General features: G+C 32.0%; 2 protein-coding genes across 3 annotated transcripts in view; one reads left to right on the plus strand and one right to left on the minus strand.

Moving 5' to 3' along the window:
• Nucleotides 1–11,861, minus strand: part of LOC143083020 (glycogen [starch] synthase-like) — a 36,942-nt gene extending 25,081 nt beyond the window's left edge. The window contains exons 1-2 of one of the 2 annotated variants that reach the window (XM_076259134.1): nucleotides 11,604–11,852; nucleotides 511–692 (exon numbers count right to left, since the gene is read on the minus strand). In XM_076259134.1, the coding sequence (XP_076115249.1) occupies nucleotides 511–692; nucleotides 11,604–11,751 (330 nt within the window). In that variant the 5' untranslated portion in view covers nucleotides 11,752–11,852. Of the gene's footprint in view, nucleotides 1–510; nucleotides 693–11,603 lie in introns of both variants that reach the window. The other variant, XM_076259135.1, reaches the window with a different exon arrangement.
• Nucleotides 11,862–13,702: 1,841 nt separating this feature from the next.
• Nucleotides 13,703–23,898, plus strand: LOC143083023 (uncharacterized). The gene is made up of 4 exons (XM_076259136.1): nucleotides 13,703–14,226; nucleotides 16,907–17,142; nucleotides 18,492–18,676; nucleotides 20,977–23,898. The coding sequence occupies exons 1-4, from the start codon at nucleotides 13,941–13,943 to the stop codon at nucleotides 21,725–21,727; spliced, it is 1,458 nt and encodes a 485-aa protein (XP_076115251.1). The 5' UTR covers nucleotides 13,703–13,940; the 3' UTR covers nucleotides 21,728–23,898.
• Nucleotides 23,899–24,946: the final 1,048 nt, after the last annotated feature.

Below are 24,946 nucleotides of genomic sequence, written 5' to 3' on the forward strand. Positions count from 1 at the left end.
AAAGATTTATAAAAAGATAAATGTGGGTCAATGTCAGCAAAATTTTTTTAAGGCACCCAAATGAATAAAACCAATTCTAGTTCGAAAATCAGACAAAATTTCAAAACGTGACAAGCGAACATCTGGCCATTCTGCATATCTCAGCAGATCTAACATGTAGGGTACATAGTAATATCAACCAAGGTTTGCCAATTTTACACCAAAGAAAGTATAAAACACCATGTAAAAATTTTAAGTGCAGATATATATATATATTAGTTTTAATTTTTATATTTAAAAGTAATACAGCTAATCCATAGACAAATTCTTGAAAACTGGAAACATGGCAAATTATTTTTTTCCCCATTGCTCCTTTGGCTTATTCCCTCCCTTTTTTAGTTATGACAGAATAAATTATTTAGTCTCCCAATAAAACATATCAGTCTAAATCTAAATCAAGTGAGACATGATTCATCTTTGTGTTTGATGATAACAATAATGAAAAATAATATTTTTTTTAAATTTTTAAACCTTGATTCCACAATCTCTCATTTGCTGTATGGTCTGTCTGTATACGTAATGATGAGGTTCTAGTAATTCTACTTCTGTCCTGACACATGACTCGTTGTATGGTCCTAACAAACAGTACTGCTCACCTAACTCTTCAACAGTGACTGGTGCTTTGGATTTAATCACAGTGTATATACCCCCAACTGAAACAAGAAAAAAAGACAGATTATTTGTACATTTGTGATACATATATGTTGTAAATAGATTTAAGCAATTTACTTTGAGAACTAGTACATGTAGTATATATATGAAGCCTAGGTGGTCGAGTTGTCTATCGCGTTAGATAGAGTGCAAGGCAATTTGGTACCTTAATGCCCCCTCCGCTACTGCAGGGGTCCTTACAGGACTGATATTAGGATCTATACCATAGAAAACAACTGTTATCAATCTTACAAAAAGGGTTAACAAATATAGCATACATGTTCATTTTGTACTAGCATGACTAGTGTGTCTGTCTTAATAAAAATAATTACTTCGTAAATTTAGGACAGAGACCATCTTTAAGCTTCTCATTTCTTTATACACAAATCTTTTAGAGACCTAAAGTCTTGGCAGAAGAAATGCAATAAACATGAAGATTCAGTAATTTTGACATTTGACCTGGCTCTGACATTTGAGAACAACACAACATTAAATCAAGCTTATAACCTTCACCTTTATGTTACAGATTATAACCTAATTTCCTTCACCTTTAAGTAGTGGTGAACAATAAGATGTGTTATATGTTAACATGAACCTAAGGATTGCAACTTATAGGTCAGAGAGAAGCCTTGACTTTCAAGTATGAGATCTCAACTGTTCATGACAAACATTCTAGTTGTAATCCACTGAACATGTGCTGAACAATCCTCTTTAGCCTATATAAAGCAGTGTCTGCGGAAAACTTTCAGTGCAAAACCCAGGAATTACTTCAAATTGATATAACTTTGTGAATTTCAAGCTTTCAGATTTCACTTGTAATCAAAAGATAATATTAACGATCTTAAAAAATCTTCATTGATCTCAAAACTGTACTTGTGATACAGGGTGGGAACATATTGATGATTGAAGATATGTGAACATGTACCTGATGCCCTATGGGCTGCAACATCATACAGATACATGGCCCGAGAACACAGTTATTTCGTAGTGCATTTATGTAATTTCATTCCCCTACTTAATATTTCATGCATTAAATATCAAGAAAATAAATTGGGAAAGTGTATCAAATTAAAAATCCAAGTTATACAATGTTCACTTATTAGGGACTATATTCACAGACAACGAAAAACCAAAGGACAATAACTGTGTCCTTGGACCACATGTACTTGTTCTGTGACCTTTACACTCAACGTGGATATTTCAGATTGTTTTTGAGTTATTTTCTGTTCATAACCATGCAAAGTATCACTGATGAACTTATTAAGCCCTCAAACTATGAACTCAGGACATAAAGTTTGTTCAAATTGCTTAACTAAGTTTGTAAACTTGACTGATCCTCCCTCACCTTCACAGTTGCACATTGAGATTTTGATCTTAACCTTGTCTATAGCTATCATACCATAACACCTTCTAATAAAGCAAACATTCACAAAAAGCAATGAGAATTAACTTCTAGCTTTATCATGTTTATACATCATTTTTTACATGTAGTATATATAGAGTTGATAAAATTCAAAGACATGCATGAATCTAAGGCATGCAGGGCCTGTAAGTGTCAACAAATGTTAAATTATACTTCAAGCTAGGGATTCTGACCTTGATTATGACACAACCTTTGTACCGGTACTTATGAACATTCGTAAAAAAATTCCTCTTTCCTACTTAGCATGAGATACATGACATAAGACGAAAATTAGCAATGAATGCATAAATAAATTTTGATATTTTCCATAACATTTAAATTAGCTGAATCAGCAGTTTTACTACCGTTTTTTTTTTTTATACAAAATATTCCTGAAGACTATATAGCTATAACTTTGTTAAGAATTGTTTTTGGACATAATGTGTACTTTTTAGCTTTAACATTGAAAAGAATAAAATTCTCTAGAGTATTTATTATGAAAAGTGAGGACTTTTGTTCATATATCAACATTTTTTTTCCATTTTTTAAGGTTATAAGATAATCTGCTGGAAGTTAAACAGTAAGTCCCATCTTATACCATGATTACCCTATCTTATATTTGTGACATTTCCTACTTACTTAACATCTTGATACACTCAAGACACTATACTTAATTCACTAAAACACTACATAATAAAAATAATAAAGATAGTAAACAAAACATTTTTTATACATTGCTGATTCAGCTATTCAGTATAGGGGAAAATGTCAGAATACATGTTACTATTGTCAATCATCAATTAGTCTGTCTGTTTTGATAAACGTCACTTTTTTTTTGTTGTAATATATTTTTTACCATACTAAAATTCATATTTTTTTTATCCTTGTCATTTTATTTAATTTTATTCCTTTCTTTTAATTTATAATTCATAAATTATATATTGTACATTTGTACACAAATTTATCATTATGATCATTTACAATCCACTATCAAGACACACTATTTCATACATAGTACAATGAGTACATTGAGAACTTTAACAAATGTTTAATGAGTATGAATCTTTAACACCATGAACATGTTTTTATTTCTGCTTTAATTGCATTTTTTTTTACAAACATGACATACATGTATAAAAATAGAAAGAAAACTTTACAAAAAAAATAAATAAATGTCTGAGCCTTTTACATCTAACATGTCTAAGTACATATGTACTTATATATATATATATATATATGTTTTTTTTTGGACAAATGTGCTTAATGCCTTAAACATTTAAAAAAAAAATATGATACATGTTACAATAACAAATTACTTGTCCAATGTCATTTAATTGTTAGGTTTCTTCAGGTTAATTTAACATCAGGGTTTTACTAAACAGTTTTAACATATACATTTACAATGTAGTTGTTAACCTTGAATCCGGTACATACTTATATGCATGTATATGTATGTGTGTCAGTTAAAAGAACAGACAAGTTTATTTGATATACATGTACCTAAATACAGGATTGAATTGGACCTGCCAAGGAATGACCAAATAGACAAAATTGGGCCTTCTCTGGATACCTTTCCATTTATCAATTCATAGATCTTAATCATGTTTCTATATCTATTAACCACTACCATGACTACGGCACTGGCAAACAATAAGAATAGATCATAAAAAGTCTCATTCTGCTCAATGTATATCATGTTTATACACATTGTACATGTGTTATGTACTGTCAAGGTAAGCCATTATTGATTCTTATGGTCCTCTACTAAGTCTAAGGAACAAATTCACACATACATGTACATAAAATTGAGAATGGAAATGGGGAATGTGCCAAAGAGACAACAACCCGACCATAGAAAAAGAAAAAAAAAAAAAAAAAAACCAACAGCAGAAGGTCACCAACAGGTCTTCAATGTAGCGAGAAATTCCCGCACCCGGAGGCGTCCTTCAGCTGGCCCCTAAACAAATATATACTAGTTCAGTGATAATGAACGCCATACTAATTTCCAAATTGTACACAAGAAACTAAAATTAAAATAATACATGTACATATGCATGTCATATGACCGGGCAGTGACCTACATGTCTTTTGAAACATGAAGCCATTTAGTACCATGATTTTGATAAAATACAAAATTTGAAAATCAATGTTAGTGTAAATTGATAATGATAGCCATTTTAGAGAAACAGTTTAATATGAGTTTTATTACAAAACATCCAATGCCATGGCAATACTTCTTATCACTATTTGTCCCCTTTTACTGGACATCACACATGTTTCCGTAAAATTTTGACCTCATAATACAAAGTATCTGATGCCACAATAGAAAATCAGTGGCGTAGCAAGGTCATTTCTACGTGTACGCCTGAACCTCGGTGAGGGGCCTAAAGGTCAAAGTGGGTCCAGGCCAAAGAACTGGCTAGTAGTGGATTAGCGGGGGCGAAGATTCTGGATGTTTAAGTGTTATCGAAAATGACATATCATTTCTGTCACTGAAAACTCATAAATAGCAACATTCTTTAGATTCAAAATAATTTATCTTTTATGTTTAATCTATTCATTGTGTGTATTTAGAATCTAATGACAGTCATTGGCTTAATTTGGAGTAAACGTCCAAATCAGTTACTTCAAAATATGATTAAATCAAGCTGTGGGGTAAAGTGCTTAATCAACAAAAAAACAATTTTATTTGCAAATTTCGTACATGAACATGAAATGATAAATTTTCTGAGTTGTTCAGGTGCAATATTATTTTTTTTTAATGGTAATCACCTGCTTTTTTTCCTCGCGAAAAGTATAGTCAGGTATCAGTCCATTACAGGATTTAAACAAATCAAATATTTTCATTAGATATTTTTTCTTGGTCTGGAATATTAATTTCTGCACAATTTCATTACAAAATATGGAGGTTTATCAATTTATAATGTAAATTAACTCAACATAGATACCAGGATTGAAATTTTTTTCTTGCACAACACACGCGTTTCGTCTACAAAAGACACATCAGTGTCGCTCGAAATTCAACCACATTGACAAAAAATCAATGATTCTTTTTTTTATATTTTTGCTGTTTCGATTGTTACGACCGCCATTTAAACCATTTCTTAAGTCAAACTACTACTGCATACTGTGCTCCCCCATACTAATATACCATTATATGACATTTAATGTCTGTAGAATTAATTTAACACTAATGTTCTGGAATGTTCCATGGAAATTCTCCCCCTCAAATAATGCGAAGGAGACCCCCAATTAAAACAAAAATGTTCCATGTTGAAGTGTACATGAGTCTCTTAATAATGCAATACCATAGAAGTTTCATATAATTTGGAACACATTTCTATTTTTCACATGTTTTCTGTTTCCATGGCAGCCATTTTTTTAATTCCTAAGTCAGGTGCACAACTACACATGATGGTTAACATTATGTTAATATAGTTCCATCAAAACTTGTCCATTTAATTCAGAGAACTAAGCTGGAAAAAAGTGTGGAATAAAAAAAAAAAAAAAAAAGAATCGTACAATACTAGTAACAATATGTCACCCTAATTTCAGCTGATCTACTGATTGTATCCCTTATATCCAATTTATCACAAATAAATCGAAATATTTATGTTTTTCAGTGTTTTGTTTCAATCAGACATTAATCAAAATTCAATTGATAAAAGGTTTCATTTGTGTAGTGCAGTGGCAAAAGGGACACACAATTTAAAGAAGAAACATATTTCATACTGAATAGATAAGAATGACTCAAATAATGACAGAACAATGAAAATATAGAAATGAAGAATCCCCCCACTTTTCAAACTCCCTGTTGCCCCCAATCCAGACCCTCATATATCACTGTGTCTTCAAAAAGAATATTTTCTTTGTGTACAAAGTGTTGTTAATATAGGTAATGGACAATATACATTGTACGACTTTGCCCCCCGCAGAGCTATAGAAAAACAGTACATTAAAGGGTGTTACACAGACTCTTTTTAGATGATACACGGACTCTTTTTAGTTGTTACACAGACACTTTTTATGAATAGAATCACTCGTGCATGATCAGTGAGTTCATGGGCACTTTAACTTTCAATTAGATTTGAACTTTTTGGTTCACCAACTTATTTCCTGTCTTTTTATTGAACAAAATATTTACGTTAGCATCAATATCTTTTTCAAACATTTCCAGTAAAATACTATTCATAACAGTACACTAGGGATTAGACATTTAACTTCAAAAGGGGGGTATGGTTTTCTCCTTAAATAGATATTTTGATCCCAAATTTTATGAGAAAAAAATTATTGTGGTCAAGCAGATGACAAATTAATGTTTTGCTTTATTCCTGATTTTCCAAATACCGTAAATAGTGCTAATTTAAACAAAAACATTTGGGTGATTATACTCAAAAAATAACATACCGCCCCCTTTATGAAGCAAAATAGTCGGTCAATAAATGTTGTCTTTAATATATGGACATGAATAGTATTTTGGACAATGCTGAAAGTAAAGAAATGATGGTACTGACGTGAATATTTCAATAAAAATTTCATGTCCCCATTATAATGCATTGATTGTCCAAAAAAGGGTTGTTCCACCCCCGGGACCTCCCGCCACTGAATATTAAATTCATGTATTTGGCAACAAACGTATGATTTTTACAATTTTTTAGGGGGGAATGGGGGGATGGAATGGCACATCCTGCATTTTTCATCAAAAATAAAGATCACAGCCTGTTTATTTTAAAATGAATTAGCCCCCCCCCTTTTTTTCCCCGCTTTCCGTTTCATCCATAAAAATCAAAGTTATCCTACTTACCACTGAAATATTTTTTAATATATTACTTTTTTACGAAGTTGCATTCTAAAAAGTCTTAAATGTGTACAACATTCATCTTTTACTTAAAATAGTTCTTTTTTATAAAATTATAAGATTCGTGATTTTTTTTCTTGAATAAAAATCTCGGTTGAAGGGATATGAAAAAAATGTGTTTATACAATAACTTACATTTACTGCTTTATGGCTATCTAAGTTTCTCAAATGTTTAGTCTTGCAAATTGTATTATTACTTTCTTGAAACGTCGTACAAGTCAGATAAAAAACAAAAGTAACAAAAGAAACAGGCCGGTAACAACCAGCCGAATAGTTTTTCTGCACTTGTAGTCAGGTCAAGGTCCTCGGCTATCGCCTCGGACCTTGACCTGACTACTCGTGCAGAAAAACTATCTGGCAACGGTTGTTACCGGCCTGTTTCTTTGTTACCTTTGTATTTTATCTAATACATACCGTCTCAGTCGAAGTCGTAATCTAATTTCAATGAAAGAAAGCATTAGGAAAGCGTGCCTCCCTGTGCAATATGTTATTAAACGGTGGCCAGATTGTCTGATTTAAATTGCGCAAAGATAAGACCGCTTGCTGGTATAAAACGGAAAAACATTTTTCTTCTTCAGAAATTGACCGTGAAAAAAAAACTTCAAGAAAGTTTAATTAAATTCGATAAAGGTAACTGATATGAAACAAATTTTACCCTTAGACTGTAAATGCAAAAATAAATTCCTTTTATCCATAAAATACGGGAAAACTTGTCATTATGCTCTGGATATTCGTTTGACCAAAAATCTTTTTGTCCAGCTACCGTAACATTTTACGAAGGTTTGACAAAGTTATCGACATCTTAAAACTTTAACAACATAATGAACCTACAGGTACATACATGTAGTTATAATATTGGCACCGCCGACGAAATTTAGGATCGACATGTCTCAATTAACACATAATGAATTGCTTAAATAAAAGTAAGTGAGTATAGAATTCACAGTAGAGTTAGTTTTTGACAGAAAATGAACAATTATATAATATGATACTAATTTTCGTCACTTTTATTCCAAATTATAAGCCATTGAAGAAAGACTTACCAGGTAGATGTTCTGTTTAATAACCAATTCTGTTATTTTTATTTAGATGAAAATATGTTTTTCTACCAATTTTAAGTGTACGCCCAGGCGTTTTGACGTAAACGTAGCTACGCGCATGAAAATTATGACATCAAGTTGTAGTTCAAGTGGGAAAGATTCTGGGGTCTGCTGGGAATATAGCGATAAGGTGTATGGAATCACTCCATTTTTTTAAATAGACCTTGTCAATCATCAATTGTTCTGTCTATTTTGATAAACATCACTTTTTTTGTTGTAATTATTTTTTTACCAACTAAAATTTCATATTTTTTTTATCCTTGTCATTTTATTTTATTTTATTCTTTTCTTTTAATTTATAATTCATAAATTATATATTGTACATTTGTACACAAATTAATCATTATGATCATTTACAATCCACTATCAAGACACACTATTTCATACACAGTACAATGAGTACATTGAGAACTTTAATGAGTATGAATCTTTAACACCATGAACATGTTTATAATATCTGCTTTAGTTGCATTTTTTTTACAAACATGACATACATGTATAAAAAAAGAAAGAAAACTTTACAAAAAAATAAATAAATGTCTGAGCCTTTTACATCTAACATGTCTAAGTACATGTACAATTTGGAAATTAGTATGGCGTTCATTATCACTGGACTAGTATATATTTGTTTAGGGGCCAGCTGAAGGACGCCTCCGGGTGCGGAAATTTCTCGCTACATTGAAGACCTGTTGGTGACCCTCTGCTGTTGTTTTTTATTTGGGTGGGTTGTTGTCTCTTTGACACATTCCCCATTTCCATTCTCAATTTTACTTATATATATATATATATGGTTTTTTTTGGACAAATGTGCTTAATGCCTTAAACATTTTTAAAAAAAATATGATACATGTTACGATATCTTGTTTAAACATGTTCAAAGCAGTTATCATGGTTATACACTTTTAAAAACAGCATCCAATTTGAAATATAAATATATGGCAATGAAAGTGATAGAGGTCAATTGAACATGTAATTTCCCCGAAAATTAATTTCAAATTTCCATATATACCTATGTTTAAAAATTCTTCAATTTAAAAGAATGATTTCCTATACAAAATCTGTAAACAATTGTTAAATAATATAACTGTCTTGAAAAAAAGTTCAGTGACCTATATATTTTAAATGTATGTCAATATTTAAATCTTGGTCATGTAAATAAAAGATAAAGCTATAATAGTCTATTTATATCAGGTTGTCTACCTGACATGATTTACATCGCTGTCAAAATAAATGACTAGTAGCTAAAACTGATGTTTCCATGTACAGTGATGTAAAAAAAAATATTTGTGAAAATGATCACTTTAACAATATTTCTTTTGAATTATCAGCAATTTTAAGATCATGTTACAAGCTCTGTTAAAAGTACAACCATATTTAAATATTAATTAGTGAAAAAATAAAACTTTTTTTAGTTATCGTAGGACTTCCATGTACACGATGTCATAATGTATGCCATGGTAAAATTATATGTACAATATGTAGATGCTATTAAAATTTTTGGATCAGATCTTTTTATAAAATATATCTATCTTCTTTCACACAAAAAAAAACACATTTTCAGTATTTTTTTGTTTTCAGAGCACAGGCTAACGGGTTTAAAATACAGTCCTGAGATATGTACTTAGTGTCATTTTGTTGTTGGGATGTACAAATATCAGGTCATGTCCACACTGTGTTTTTTAATTTGTTATATATATGTATTTCTACCTGTATCCATCTGAAGAGTTAAACCTTTTTCAACTGATTTTTATAGATTGTTCTTATGTTGTTCTGTTAGACCATTGTCTCAGGTTAGGGGAGGGTTGGGATCCCACCTACAAGTTTAACCCCGCAACATTATGTATGTATGTGCCTATCCCAAATCAGGAGCCTGTTATTCAGCGGTTGTTGTTTAAGCTGTGTTACATATTTGTTCAGGTTCATTTTGTTAACTTTAATTAAGTCGTTTGTCTTCTCGTTTGAATTGTTTTACATTTTAGATTTTGAGGTCTTGAACATGTTGAATAGAATGAATAGCTGACTATGAGGTACAAATGTATGGGCTTTGCTCACTGTTGAAGGCCATACAGTGACCTAGGCTATGGTGTTAATTTCTGTGTCATTTGGTCTCTTTTGGGGAGATGTTTCATTGGCAATTTATACCACATCTTCTTTTTTATATTATATAAGAGAGATTTCGTTATATTTTTAAAATGGATATATTGACTTTTCAGGAATTTCTTAAAAATTACTTGTCCAATGTCATTTAATTGTTAGGTTTCTTCAGGTTAATTTAACATCAGGGTTTTACTAAACAGTTTTAACATACATTTATAATGTAGTTGTTAACCTTGAATCCGGTACATACTTATATGCATGTATACGTATGTGTGCCAGTTAAAAGAACAGACAAGTTTATTTGATATACATGTACCTAAATACAGGATTGAATTGGACCTGCCAAGGAATGACCAAATAGACAAAATTGGGCCTTCTCTGGATACCTTTCCATTTATCGATTCATAGATCTTAATCATGTTTCTATATCTATTAACCACTACGGCACTGGCAAACAGTAAGAATAGATCATAAAAAGCCTCATTCTGCTAAATGTATATCATGTTTATACACATTGTACATGTGTTATGTACTGTCAAGGTAAGCAATTATTGATTTTTATGGTCCTCTACTAAGTCTAAGGAACAAATTCACACATACATGTACATGTACATATGCATGTCATATAACCGGGCAGTGACCTACATGTATTTTGAAACATGAAGCTATTTAGTACCATGATTTTGATAAAATACAAAATTTGAAATCAATGTTAGTGTAAATTGATAATGATAGCCATTTTAGAGAAACAGTTTAATATGAGTTTTATTACAAAACGTCCAATGCCATGGCAATACTTCTTATCACTATTTGTCCCCTTTTACTGGACATCACACAGGTTTCCGTAAAATTTTGACCTCATGATAATACAAAGTATCTGATGCCACAATAGAAAATTATGACATCAATAGATCAAGTGGGAAAGATTCTGGGGTCTGCTGGGAATATAGCGATAAGGTGTATGGAATCACTCCATTTTTTGAAATACACCTTATCGCTAATTCCAGCTGACCCGGCCGCTTGAACTTTTGACGCATACAACAATCACTTTTCCATTGTGGCGTCAAAATTTTACGGGAGCCTGTGTGATAGCCAGTAATGGCTGACAAATAGCGATAAGGTGTATTTACATAGGCTAACACAAATATGTTTTGCATGCTCTCCATTGCTTTAAAAACTATGGGATAGTATACACATATTAAAATCAAGGATTTATACAAATCCTTGATAAAAGCAATAAAACTGTATAAAGGCTAAAACCCTCCCCCATCCCCTTCCCTGTATCATGCATATATGACATCTAATTCATTTGACTTGTAAATTCATACATGTATATGTGAATGTTTCGTAATAGATATCCCAGGCAGTTTGTTGTGCAAAAAACAAAACAGATGAAAAATATTTGGCAATTTTCACCTGTAGGTCAGGCAGCGATCATGCAAGATGACGAACGAACCTTTATTTGCAACTTCCCATGCAATTTCGAAAACCCATTTATTCTGCACAGCTGCCGTCTCTCCTCTGTCCATTTCAAACTCATCCATATCAGGCTCAACATTTTTGAAAGAGCGATAAAAACTGTTTCTCCGTTTCATTTGTGCCATTCTGCAAAAGTCAATGTGTCCTACTGTTTCACCACAAGTATAGAATCAACGGTAAAACGGAACAAGTAACCAGAGCATCTAACAGGTCAAGGTTAAAATATAAATGTTGAACAGACTTCGGCGTTGACATAAAGATCCGGGCATTTTCGGATTATCTAAGTTGAGCACAAAATTCAATAAACACCATCGAATGATTAACGTAAAACGCAATTAAGCCCCTACCTTATATCCGGAAATATTATACATTAACAAAGATGTTTAAGTTTTTTAGTTAGCTTTCAAAATTTCCGAAAAGCAAAAATTTTGAGAGAAAGAAAAACAAATAAGATAAAAAAAATTGTTCAAAACTGGGACTATTCTATAAACTAGTATAATAGTCCCAGTTTAAAAAAAAAATGCATAAGATTTTTCAACCCCCCCCCCCAAAAAAAAAAGAAGAAAATATATTGATTTCTAACCAATGATTTAAGAAAATAAAAAATATCCCTGCAAAATTTGTGAAAGATACATTTATTATAATTCCCATAAAAAATTTAAAAAAAAAAAATTAAAAAAAAAAAGAATTAGTAAAAGGTAATATTTGACAAGCACTTTTTATACAAATTGCACTAATTTGTACAAAGCTGGGACTATTATAGTTCCCGGTGAGTACAAAGTCAAAATACAAATTATATAATTGCATATATGTTATGTCCCAGATAAAAGGAGCGAAAAAGCTTGACAAAAGCAATACAGGTACCTTTAAATTGAGGATAGTTCTTTAAATAAGTATACATGATTAGTCAAGTATAAAAATCAGAAGACTTCTTGCTATAACTTATGAAAAAAACAGCAACAACATATATAATTCAAATAAACAGACTATAACATGCATTAATTGAACATATTTGAATCAAATTGTCATTTGTATACTGTTTCCTCCAATCGGGTCGTATACCCTGGGTACACAGTATTTTCCGTGTAAGACCAATTCAATTTGCAAACCATCCTATCAGCTTTTTTTTTAATCTTCTCTTTTCCGTTTCAATTCATCTTTATAGACCATAAAATAGATAAAACGAACATATTATTCTCACGATCTTATTTTAAATAGTAACTTGGAATTAAAAGTTCTTGAAGAATTAGCATTTGAAGAAAAAGCTCGATTTAAAAAAAAATGTATTTTACTGATAAATGGACAAAATTAAACATTTACACTGACAGCAGCAATCGCGGGTGAGACACATATTTCCACTGAACCTAAAATATAATACTAGAAAATTTTAAGTAAAACATATCCTGTAAAGCTTAAGGCCACAGCCATTCATATTGTGTTTGTAAGAGCCTAGAGGGCACCGGGTTTAAATGCGTTACTAGTAATTTGTTTCATAAGGACGAAGAAAGTTTCTTCTGCTAGTTTTAAACATGACAATAAAAACAACAATGACTGTGAAATGTTTTTTTTTTTTTGTTCTGTTTCTGTATCTCATTGAATAATATTGTTATTAATGTTCAACAAATATTTTTTTTCTAGATTTCCCCTCAAACCTCCAAAAGTGACGAACGGACAATGATTAACAAAACTTATGAATAAAAAGATAGTCCATCATACACACATTGTTTTACATCCACAATGTCGCTAATCAGTTGTTAAGTATGAGGCGCCGTTTTACTATTTATTCACTATTTTCTGATATCAAAAATTATAATTCTTGATATCAATAATTAATTTTTGATATCAAAAAATATTTTCTGATATCAGAAAATGGATTTTTTGATATCAAGAAATGTATTTATTGATATCAAGAATTCCATTTTTTGATATCAGAAATACGAATTTTTGATATCAGAAAATCATTTACATTTTTTGATATCAAAAATTCTATTTTCTGATATCAGAAAATCATTTATTGATATCAAGAAATGCATTTTTTGATATCAAATAATCGATTTTCTGATATCAAAAAATGCTTACGATTTTCTGATATCAAATAATACATTTTCTGATATCAAATATTCATTTTTTGATATCAAAAATTCGAATTCTTGATATCAAAAAATCATTTTTTGATATCAAATAATGTTGTACATTTCTTGATATCAGAAAATCGAATAGATAGATTTTGAAAAATAATGACTCCCTCAACACATGCGCAGTACATGTTTGTTATTCCCGCCATTTTCTAATAATATCGTGATGCTTGGTGCCAATGATGGAAAACAACAATGCCCAAGGAGACATATTAGAGAAAATCAGACAGAGTATTATCGCTGGTCACCGCTGTTTTACAAATGATGATGTGGATTGTAACTCCATACTTGTTGATTTACGTCAAGCTCAGAGGTCCCTGGACGTGTTAGGTTTACCCGACGACAGCAAGAGGAATATAGGTGCCACAGTCATGGCTTTGGTGGACCAAATTGAGATGAAAATACAAAGAGACCGTGCACCATCGAACACTAAAGCTTACTCAGCTAGTCGCCATAGACATGCAGGTAATTTAACTGAATTATCAGTGGAACCCCCCTTTATTTTTAAACGATCAATGCATTTGAATGGGGACGTGTGGTTGGAACCCCTCCTTTGTCGGGTCTCACTAATTAGCGACAACAAGCGTCAAGAAGCGACAACAAGCGTCAACAAGCGACAAGAAGCGACAACAAGAATTATTTTAGCGACAAGAAGCGACAAGAAGAATATTTAGCGACAAGAAAACCTTTTTTTTTATTAGATATAAAGAAATTTGTATTTAATGGGGTTTTTTTTTTAAATATACGAGCCGATATGTCTAATTAAAATGTTTTATTATATATAGTCTAGATAGACGAAGAAAGGTAACATTTGTGAGGAAGAAAGAGATTGTGAAGTTTATATAAGTATATTGGTAGATGAAGAAATTAAACATTTGTGAAGAAGAAAGAGATTGAGCTTCTTTTTTTAATTTTTAAATATGAAGAATATGTATAAGATAATGTATGTATCTGTTTTCATGAGTCAAGAATATTTGCAATGCAAAAGCCTTTTCTTTCTCCGATTTAATCTGCCATAGAGCTTTTGTGCATTGAAAATGGCTTACTGAGGAGCTTAGCTCAAAGTCTCCATTTCCATAAAGCGCGCTATTGACAAGACTTTCTTGCAACTTTATTTTATGTGGCTTCACCCTAAGGTATAATAACAGTACACACAATGTGGAACATCAAATGAGATTAACGAGACGTGTGTCTCCTGTTTTATTGCTACAATAACATCCAATTAACACCTTCAACTTTGTACACGCGTCAGACTACAATTACACGCGCCAGAATATACAATCATTGTAAATACTAAGTGAACACCTGTTGAAAACTCAAGATTGTCATTAATGATTTAATTTCCTTTCATCTTCAATCAAATTGCATAAACATGATAAATATCGTTTAATGAGGCAATAAGCAAATAAAAAGATGAAAACATTCACATTTCAGTTTTCTTTTCCTCTTGTTTGATTTCAGTTCTTTGTATTTCACAATTTGTGTCAATATTTTCAGGACAATGATGCACAAATAATTCATTTTGCGAGCTTAATATATATTGCACGAAAAGAGTTTTAAAAAAACAAATTATAAGATAAATAATATGTTCTAAAACACAAGGAAAAGTAATCTCATAACACAATAATTAAACGTAATACTGGCTGTTAATTATACATAATAGATGATAAAATATTATGTCGCTAAAATTATTTTCTTTTGCATATTCTTTTAATATTTATTGCAATAATTAATTTTAATTAAAAAAAATATGTTTTCTTGTCGCTAAATAGTTTCTTGTCGCTTGTTGTCGCTAAAATAATTCTTGTTGTCGCTTGTTGACGCTTGTTGACGCTTGTTGTCGCTAAAATTCTTGTTGTCGCTAATTAGTGAGACCGCCTTTGTCCTGGATTGAGACCCCCCCCCCTTTTCTTTTGGACGATCAATGCATTTGAATGGGGACATGTGGTTGGAACACGTCCTTTGTCCTGGGTTGGGAACATGATATGCACATAATTATGTTTGCTGTAGATGATTCAAAGCTTTCAGGTCGATCCGGCCTCACGTCGATCTGGCCCACGTCGATCTGGCCCAACGTCGATCCGGCCCCAATAAAATAATATTTTTATAAGGAACAAAAATAAAGATATATATATTAATTGTTATTCATAAATGTAGATGATTTTTATTATAATGTATAATGCCGAAAACAACATTTTCCGCATGGAATGTCTGCATATTTACAAGGCACTGGCTACGGTTACATGGAAATGTAACAATAATAAAAATATTATAGGAACCGACTAATTACGAATGTAACAATAATTATTGAGGCTTAGTTCAGTGGTACACAATTAAAATTTCAAAACATATTGTAGAATTCAGTTGAATTTTAAATCATTAAGTTATTAACTTGCATCTTTAATCATGTTTTGATTGAGAAGGTGCAGAGCTCTTTTATTTGTCCAAATTGACTCCATGATGAAATCTTAACAAAAGAAATGAAAATTTTACATTAAACAACCATTGATTCCAATATTGTCAACCTTTGTTCATGGTCTAGCTGTTCTCAGAGGCGGATTTAGTGGAAAATATTTGGTTGGTTATATAGGGAATCACTGAAGTGTGACTGGAGCGGGCCCCTCTTAGGCAGTCAGTGGGCCCCCATTTATGAAAAATTCTGGATCCGCCACTGGTTCTTTTGTTCATTCTTTGTACATTGTATGTAGACTGTCAAAAGATTCCCCCCCCCCATAAACAAAAATAAACAAAAATAAATAAATAATAATACAAACAATGGCTGTCTTTCCCCTCAGAGCTTTTTAGGGGTCTCATTGAAGTCTAAGCGTGACACGGTATTGCCGATTTTTTGTAAACATGACATGTGAAAGTCAAATTATTGTGGCGTGAAAACGGGAAATGAGGTCTTGTGGGACACAGCAAATGGCAAAAAAAATGAGAAATGTGGGAATCTGTAAAAAACAGTAAGTGGTATCTGGGATCGGAACCCACCAATGAGATCCCCTCTTTAGCTGTTTGATTTCCTCTCCACATTTGTTGCTCATGTGCATGTAAAGCCCTCTCAATGCGGGCATATGATTCACCAGTGCACAGTGAACATTCAAATATAGATATATATTTTAAAGATCATTTTATTTTTTTGTAGATGGTCCTGGAAGGCCGAAAGTAGTTATTCCACTGAACCAATTGCAAATGCTGCACAATTTAAATTTCACAGCATCCCAAATGGCAGAGCAATTTCAGTGTTCGGTACAGTTGATATATAAAAGTCTGTATGATGCAGGTCTCAAGCAGAGAACACGTTACAGCAATCTTGATGATACAGCTTTGGATGAAAAGATTCATGAGCTCCAAGATCAATATCCAAATGCTGGTTCAGTGGTATGTGCATGTATATTGCTTCTTAAGACAACATTCGTCCTATGTAAATTTGAAACCTCGGGTTCTAAAGTTAGTCTTTTAGGGTTAGATATACTGTTATGGATGAGTCTGCAAAATTTATGCTGAGAAAGAGTCGGACAGATCCCTCATTCAATCATAAGCGTCATCAACATTTAGGTTCACTCTTGGGTTAAAGTTTATTTGGACATCGATAAATAATTCTACTGCAATTTGAATGTAACAATTGTTTTTCCTTGACTAAAAGTTGCCGTCAAATCCACAGTTGACCAGGTGTAACTAAGGAGGGACAACCATTTTGAAATGATTGAATTAACAAATGTTCGATTACTATTATATAATCCAAAATAAAACGACACCTACCTCAAATTCACCGTTTTAAAGTGATTTATCTAAATTTGAAGCGTATAGGTAACGTTTTAACCTCAAGATTGTCAAGTTTTTATTTGTATGACGTCTTTTTTATTTGTCAAATTCAGACATTTTTCCAAGTGTTATTGTATTATTTCTTTTTTAAATGTGTTAGAATCTGAAGAACAGTACTGTAGTTGAAGAGTTTGCACCCTCAATTCTGATTTGACGGTCACACATCTCTGTTTTACTGTCTCCGCTACGTGTCGCCAGTAAAACTGCATTTGCGACTGTCGAACCTACAATTGACGGTGCCAACTCTTCAACTACAGTACTGTTATTCCTTAAAAGGCAACAATAGTATACCGCTTTCCAAAACTCATAAATCCATGGACATAAAACAAAATCGGGGTAACAAACTAAAACTGAGGGAAACGCATTAAATATAAGAGGAGAAGGACGACACAACATTAAAATGTAACATGCACAGAAACGGACTAAGCATTAGACAAAATCTTATGAGAATAACAAATATAACATCAAAACCAAATACATGAATTTGGAATAGATAAGTACCGTGACACGTCTTAAAGCAATGTGAATTCACACTCGAAAATAAGAGAAAACCAAGAACAAAACGGAAACACAATGTTAAAATGTAACACTCACAGAAATGAACTATAATATAACAATGGCTGTATTCCTGACTTGGTACAGGACATTTTTTAAGGAAAAAAATGGTGTGTTGAACCTGGTTTTGTGGCATGCCAAACCTCCCTCTTTTCTGGCCATGTGAAATATAACATTTACTCTGTCAAACTCTCCCGGAGTTTTAGGAAATTTAGACATGAGCTTGTTTATAAATTTCCAAAATTCAGTATCATGAACAAACTTTTGAAAAATTATTTTCATTTGATTGATAATTTCTATTTTTTATTTATCCATTTATGAATTATATCTAGAGTTAAACATATTTTTAGATGATGGATGGGTATCTTCAAACTCAAGGTATAACCATGCAAAGAAAACGAATCCGGGAGAGCATGAGAAGAACATCCCCATTTCCAGTTGCACATAGATTGTCAAAGACAATTAAGAGACGAAAGTATTCTGTTGCAATGAGCAATTCTTTGTGGCATGTTGATGGTCATATGAAATTGATAAGGTATGATATGGAAATCTAAATATTCTTCTTAATTTTAGTTGGCGTTTTATCCTTCCATCTTTCAAAGAAAAAGACTCATTAATACACTGTCCTCGTTAACAATTTTTCAAACATCTTCTCCTCTGAAACTATTGAATGGATTTGGATGAAAATTAGCATGATTGTTCCTTAGATTATCCTGCACAAAGTTTGTGCTTCGATTTTTTGATCCGCCAAAAAACATGGCCGCCATGGCTTAAAATAGAACATGGTGGTAAAATGCAGTTTTTGGCTTATATCTCAAAAACGAAAGCATTTAGAGCAAATCTGACATGGGGTGAAAATGTTCATTAGGTTAAGATCTATCAGCCCTGACATTCTGCAGATGAATAAAACAACCCATTGTTGGGTTGCTGCCACTTATTTGGTAATTTTAAGAAAGTTTTGCAGTTTTTGGTCATTATCTTGAATATTATTATAGATAAAGATAAACTGTAAACAGCAAAAATGATCAGCAAAGTAAGATCTACAAATAAGTTAATATGACAAAAATTGTCAATTGGATCCTTATTTAAAGGGGTTATTGTCCTTTAATGACAAATTTTCACAATTTGTTCATCATATATGCTAACTTTAAAAAATCTTCTCCTCGTAAACTACTCAACCAAATTCAACCAAACTTCAACTGAATGATCAGTAGGGTGTATAAAATAAAGCTTGTGTTTTATTTTCTAATTCGTCAAAAAACATGGCCGTCATGGCTAAAAATAGAATACAGGGTAAAATGCAGTTTTTGGCTTATATCCCAAAAACTCCAGCATTTAGAGCAAATAAGACAAGAAGTATTTATTAGGTCAAGGTCTACCTGTCCTGAAATTTTCAGCGGGATTGGGTAACTGGTTTTTCAGGTATAATGCCCCTGAATTGATGATTTTAAAGAAATTTTGCAGTTTTTTGGTTATTATCTTGAATATTATTATAGATACAGATAAACTGTTAATAGCAAAAATATTAAGCAAAGTAAGATCTACAAATAAGTCAATTTGACCAAAATTGTCAATTGACCCCTCAAGGAGTTATTGCCCTTTAAAGACTTTTTTCACAATTTGTTCATCATGTTGACTTTGGGACGACATCAAAAGATCGATGTAGGATAAAAAACTTAAATCGAATAGTTTGGGGGGGGGGTCAACATTGCTGCAAGTTTTGTTAATCTAAAATCGATTTTACATATATCCATATAGGTAAATCAATTTTTCCCAAATTAAGTTAAGAAGGGGGGTAGGGGAGTCAGCGAAAAAACTATGTGAATTAAGTTTTTTATCCTACATTGAACTTTTGATGTCGTCCCTTACTTTAAAAAATCTTCTCCTTTGAAACTGCTGTATCAATTTCAGCCAAACTTAGGGACGACATCAAAAGTTCAATGAAGGATAACAAACTTAATTCACATAGTTTTTTCACTGACCCCCTCACCCCCCTCTTAACTTAATTTGGGAAAAATTGATTGACCCATATAGATAGATGTAAAAATCAATGTCGGATAACCAAATCTTGCAGCAGTTCAACCCCCCACCCCCAAACTATTTGAATTAAGTTTTTTATCTTACATTGATCTTTTGATGTCGTCCCTTAGGCTAAATGAGTTTCAGAGTATCTAGTGTAATTTTTTTATTTTATTTCCTTGTATGTCAAGAAAGATAGCTCCTATGGCTAAAATAGAACATAGGAGAAAATGATTTTTTTTTTTACTTTTGAAGAAAATAGGACGATTCAAAGAAGATTTAAATAAATTGAAAAGCCAAAATAATCATTGATGAGAGATTTAACCAAAAAAATTAAGGTGAGCGATTCAGGCTCTTGAGAGCCTCTTGTTCTGTTATGCTGATGCATGGAGATATTGATTTGAAAATTGATAAACATTGTATAGAGTGCCTTTTTTCAAATAAAATGATGATGCTTTGAGTCATTATACAGTGTTACAATGTGTAAATAAAGCTATGTAAAGTTGCTTATTTAACAAATGAATATGTATATCAAGTTTAGACAAATATTTCTGTAAAGAACTAAATAATAGTTGTTGTAAATATCAATTCTATCAAAAATCGTTATTTAATATGTACATGGTAAAACTAATGTTCTGAATGCTTAATTTTGTGAACTGCATGTACAGACAAAACATGATTTAAGCTACATGTAAACATTGAGTTTCATCAATGGGAACAAAATTGTGTTTACGTACGAGTTTCACTACCCATCACCAAGTTCATGTCAATGTGAACATGGCCTTAGTCTTTAATCTTTTTATTCTATGTCCTTAGGTGGGGAATATCTACACATGGAGGAATAGATGGTTATAGTAGGCTGATAACATTTGTGAAAGCAGATACTAACAACAAGGCAACAACAGTATTAAGCCACTTCGTTGGTGCTTGTATACAGTTTGGAGTTCCATCTAGGGTTAGATCTGATCATGGTGGCGAAAATGTTATGATCGCCCTATTCATGAACTTGATAAATGGACAGGATAGACGCAGTCATATAACTGGCAGATCTGTTCATAATCAAAGAATTGAAAGGCTTTGGAGGGATATTTTTAAGGAGGTCATACACAAATATTATGATCTGTTTTATCGGATGGAAGATAGAGGATTGCTTGATATTGACAATAAATTTCACATTTTGGCATTACAAACTGTTTATGTGCCAGTGATTAATGAAGCTTTGGAAGTTTTCAGGAAAGGATGGAATAGCCATAAACTGTCAACTGAAAAAAACAGAACTCCAAAGCAGATATGGTTAAGTGGAATTTTGCAAAATGTAAATTCGGAAGCAACTCCTATTGCCAATTTATATGGGGAAGATATTCCTTCCAAACTAGAAAACAGGTTGAGAAGGTATGGATTGAATCCAGTAGACTTTCTCCAACAGGAAGATTCAAATCCTCAACAGGAATTGTTAAATGCAGCACAGATTGAGGTTGTTAACACCAGAATAGCTGCTTCTCCAAATTCAGATGATGCATATACAGCATGTTTGGAGTATATGACAGAGATTGGGCTCATATCTTAGTGTATTGACCTTTTTGTCCATGTGACCTGCATGGTGTGAAATAGTATTTTCACATATCTCTGCACACTGTATGTCTTACCTATATCATCATGAATTTAACTGTTCTTGAGCTTGAATTTACTTCATACAAATTGATCAGTGCATTGTGCCTTATATTAAATACACATCTATGTATATCATGTATATTGTATTGTAAGGCACATATATGAATTTTGTTGTTAATATTGTTGTGTGTATGTTATATGACAAGTACAGTATTTGATTTGCCATTTTGAATTGTATATGGTCATGCATAATTATGTTGTTTATTTGAACTTTCACAATAGGAATTATTTTTGTATTGACCAGCAGCTATCAAAAAAATTTCTAGTATTTATCTGAATTTCTCAGTTCTGAGCACATAACAGTAAACAGAAACGAGACATTGTCATAATTTGGGTTTTCTTCTATTTAATCTGTTTAATACTTAATGAACCACTGTTTGTATTTTAAAACGCACAGAAATTTAAATAGGAATTAAAAAGACTTATTTTGGAAATAGGTATTATAATTACCATAAGGTGTATAACCATGTTTGAATTCAATATCATTTAGAAAGACTCTCTGACACTGGTAACTAAAATAGGTACTGTTTCATAAATTTGCCTGTTTAATGTCTTGAAATTTTTGGGGGAATTCTGTGTCTGGAAATGTTTGACAGTATTCTTTAAAGATGTAAGTCACATAAACAAATAAAGCATCCAAACCAAGTAGATATAAGTTATGTGTTTTGAACTGATAAGGAATCTGTGTACTAAACTGAAAATTATCTGATAGAAATTGAATAACTTTAAAAGTATATAGAAATGTTAGTTTAAATTTAACTGTAAATTATAAAGCAAGATTCAAACATGTTTATAGGGAACCACTTATGATATGTCGATGGTATTTAGTATAGATTGGCACATCTAATTTCCATGGAGATTTTTTAGCAATGTACAGTGTACCATCAGTTGTGGTCCATTGCATTGACTTTGAATATTTGCAAAATTTACATGTTAAAGTGTTGCTATTTTAATTTCAACATTTGCATTTTTCAAATTACCAAAAAGCGAGTCATATCTTGGTGATAACAGTTAACTATTTAGAACTCCATGGACTAGTTTAGAGCGGTGCAAGGGTTTTGCCTCGAGTCAAAACGCAAGATATTGCTGTTTCTGGCATTTCTTTGTGATTAGGTCTAGTTTATGGTGATTCACAAGTGTAAGGTCAATCATATTTGGTATGCAGTTGTATAAGCATTGGCACATCTCATTTCCAGAGAGTATTTGGCCCTGTCCCCTCGGTCATGGTCTATTGACTTAAATTTTTGCTTCTTTAACATGTATTATTAGATTGTGATTAGGTCAGTTTATAGGGAACCACAAGTGGTAGGTCAATGATATTTGGTATACAGTTGTATAAGTAATGGCATATCTCATTCCCATGGAGATAACTTAGCAATGCCCCAAAAGTCATGGTCTATTGACTTTTTTTTTTTATGTTATGTACTTAAGTTTGTGATAGGTCAGTTCAAGGGGAACCATTATTGGTAGGCCAATGTTAATTTGTATTCAGTTGTATTCATGGAGAATAATTGGCCTTGCCCCTCTCAGTCACAGTCTAATGACTTTGAAACTTATCTTAGTTTACATGTTTTAGTTTGTGATTAGATCAGTTTAAGATAAACTGCTTATGTTAAATCAATGATATTTAATTTGCAAGTATTTTTTCCATGGAGATTATATAGCCCCAATCCCCTCTCCTGCTTCATTGACTTTGAAATTTTTAAATAGTTTACATGTTAAAATTTTTATATTTAGATTTGTGAACGACTCATATTAAGTCAATGGTATTTGGTCTGCAATTGTATTAGCATTGGCACATCTTATTTACATGGAGTCTATTTAGCCATGTAACTCTGTCATGCTTCATTAACTTTGAATATTTGCATAACTTGTGTAAAATGTTAGTATTGCTATTTTGATTTTAACATTTGCATAATTATAATTACAAAAAAGGTGAGACATATCTCTGTTATTTTTTTTGTATACTTAAACTTCTGTACAAATGTCAAAACTGAGAAATACATATTCAAGGTATATAAAATTACATACATTTTAAAAATGGAAACTTCAATACTTGTTTGGTGTTTGTTTTACCTGGATATATACATGCATTGATTGTTCGAATTTTCATTACTGCATGAGGACAACTTTGGTATCATATATTGAGTAGAATATTCAGTCTTGTTAGTAATAGTTCAGTGTTTATACTTGTCCAAGTAGTTGGAATACATATATTTAAATTTTGTAGTCTGCTGGGTTAGTCACCCTTAGCCCACTATAATATGGCTAGAATTAACTAACACTAAGGTTTGGGTGGATTCATTGGAGCCTTTCAACAAGGAGCTGTATTCCTTAACCGGTTGTACTGTGTTTTTGGTTGAGTCGTTTCACTTCAGGATAACAATTAAGAATGCTAACAGTGAAGGGTGAACAGGTTACAGTATGATTATTGATTTCCTGCTGAACATCAAGTTGGAAATATTTCAAGCACATTGAAAGGCCAATCTACTTGAATGTCAGTAAACATGTTCTCTAAGCTATTATCTTACCAATTTTAATACCAAAATAGGAGTTCAATTTCAGTCCACTGAACATAGAATAAGACCAGAGTGCATCTTCTTTACTAATCATTGATATCATGTTGATAGTCCTAAATATTAAGCTTTATTACAACTGTCACATAAACCAAGAAAACTCCACAATGACCTTTGAACAGCTGACTATATGCGGTATGGGCTTTGCTCATTGTTGAAGGCCGTACAGTGACCTATAATTGTTAATGTTGGTGTCATTTTGGTCTTTTGTGGATAGTTAGTCTCATTGGCAATCATACCACATCTTTTTTTTATTTGAACCATGAAAATGAGGTCAAGGTCAGATAAACCATGCCAGGCAGGCATGTACAGCTAAATTTTTCCATACAACAAATATAGTGGACCTATAGCTATTCCTTATAGTTTTAAAAAACCAGACCAAAACATTTGCAGACACAAACTTCACTATATAAAGCACTGAACCATGAAAATGAGGTAAGGATCAAATAAAATCTGTGCAACTGACATATGATCATAGAATATTCCATACACCAAATAAAATTGACCTATTGCATATGGTATTAGAAAAAAAACCTCAA

This window comes from Mytilus galloprovincialis, chromosome 7 (genome assembly GCF_965363235.1).
Source record: "Mytilus galloprovincialis chromosome 7, xbMytGall1.hap1.1, whole genome shotgun sequence".
Lineage (NCBI taxonomy): Eukaryota > Metazoa > Mollusca > Bivalvia > Mytilida > Mytilidae > Mytilus > Mytilus galloprovincialis.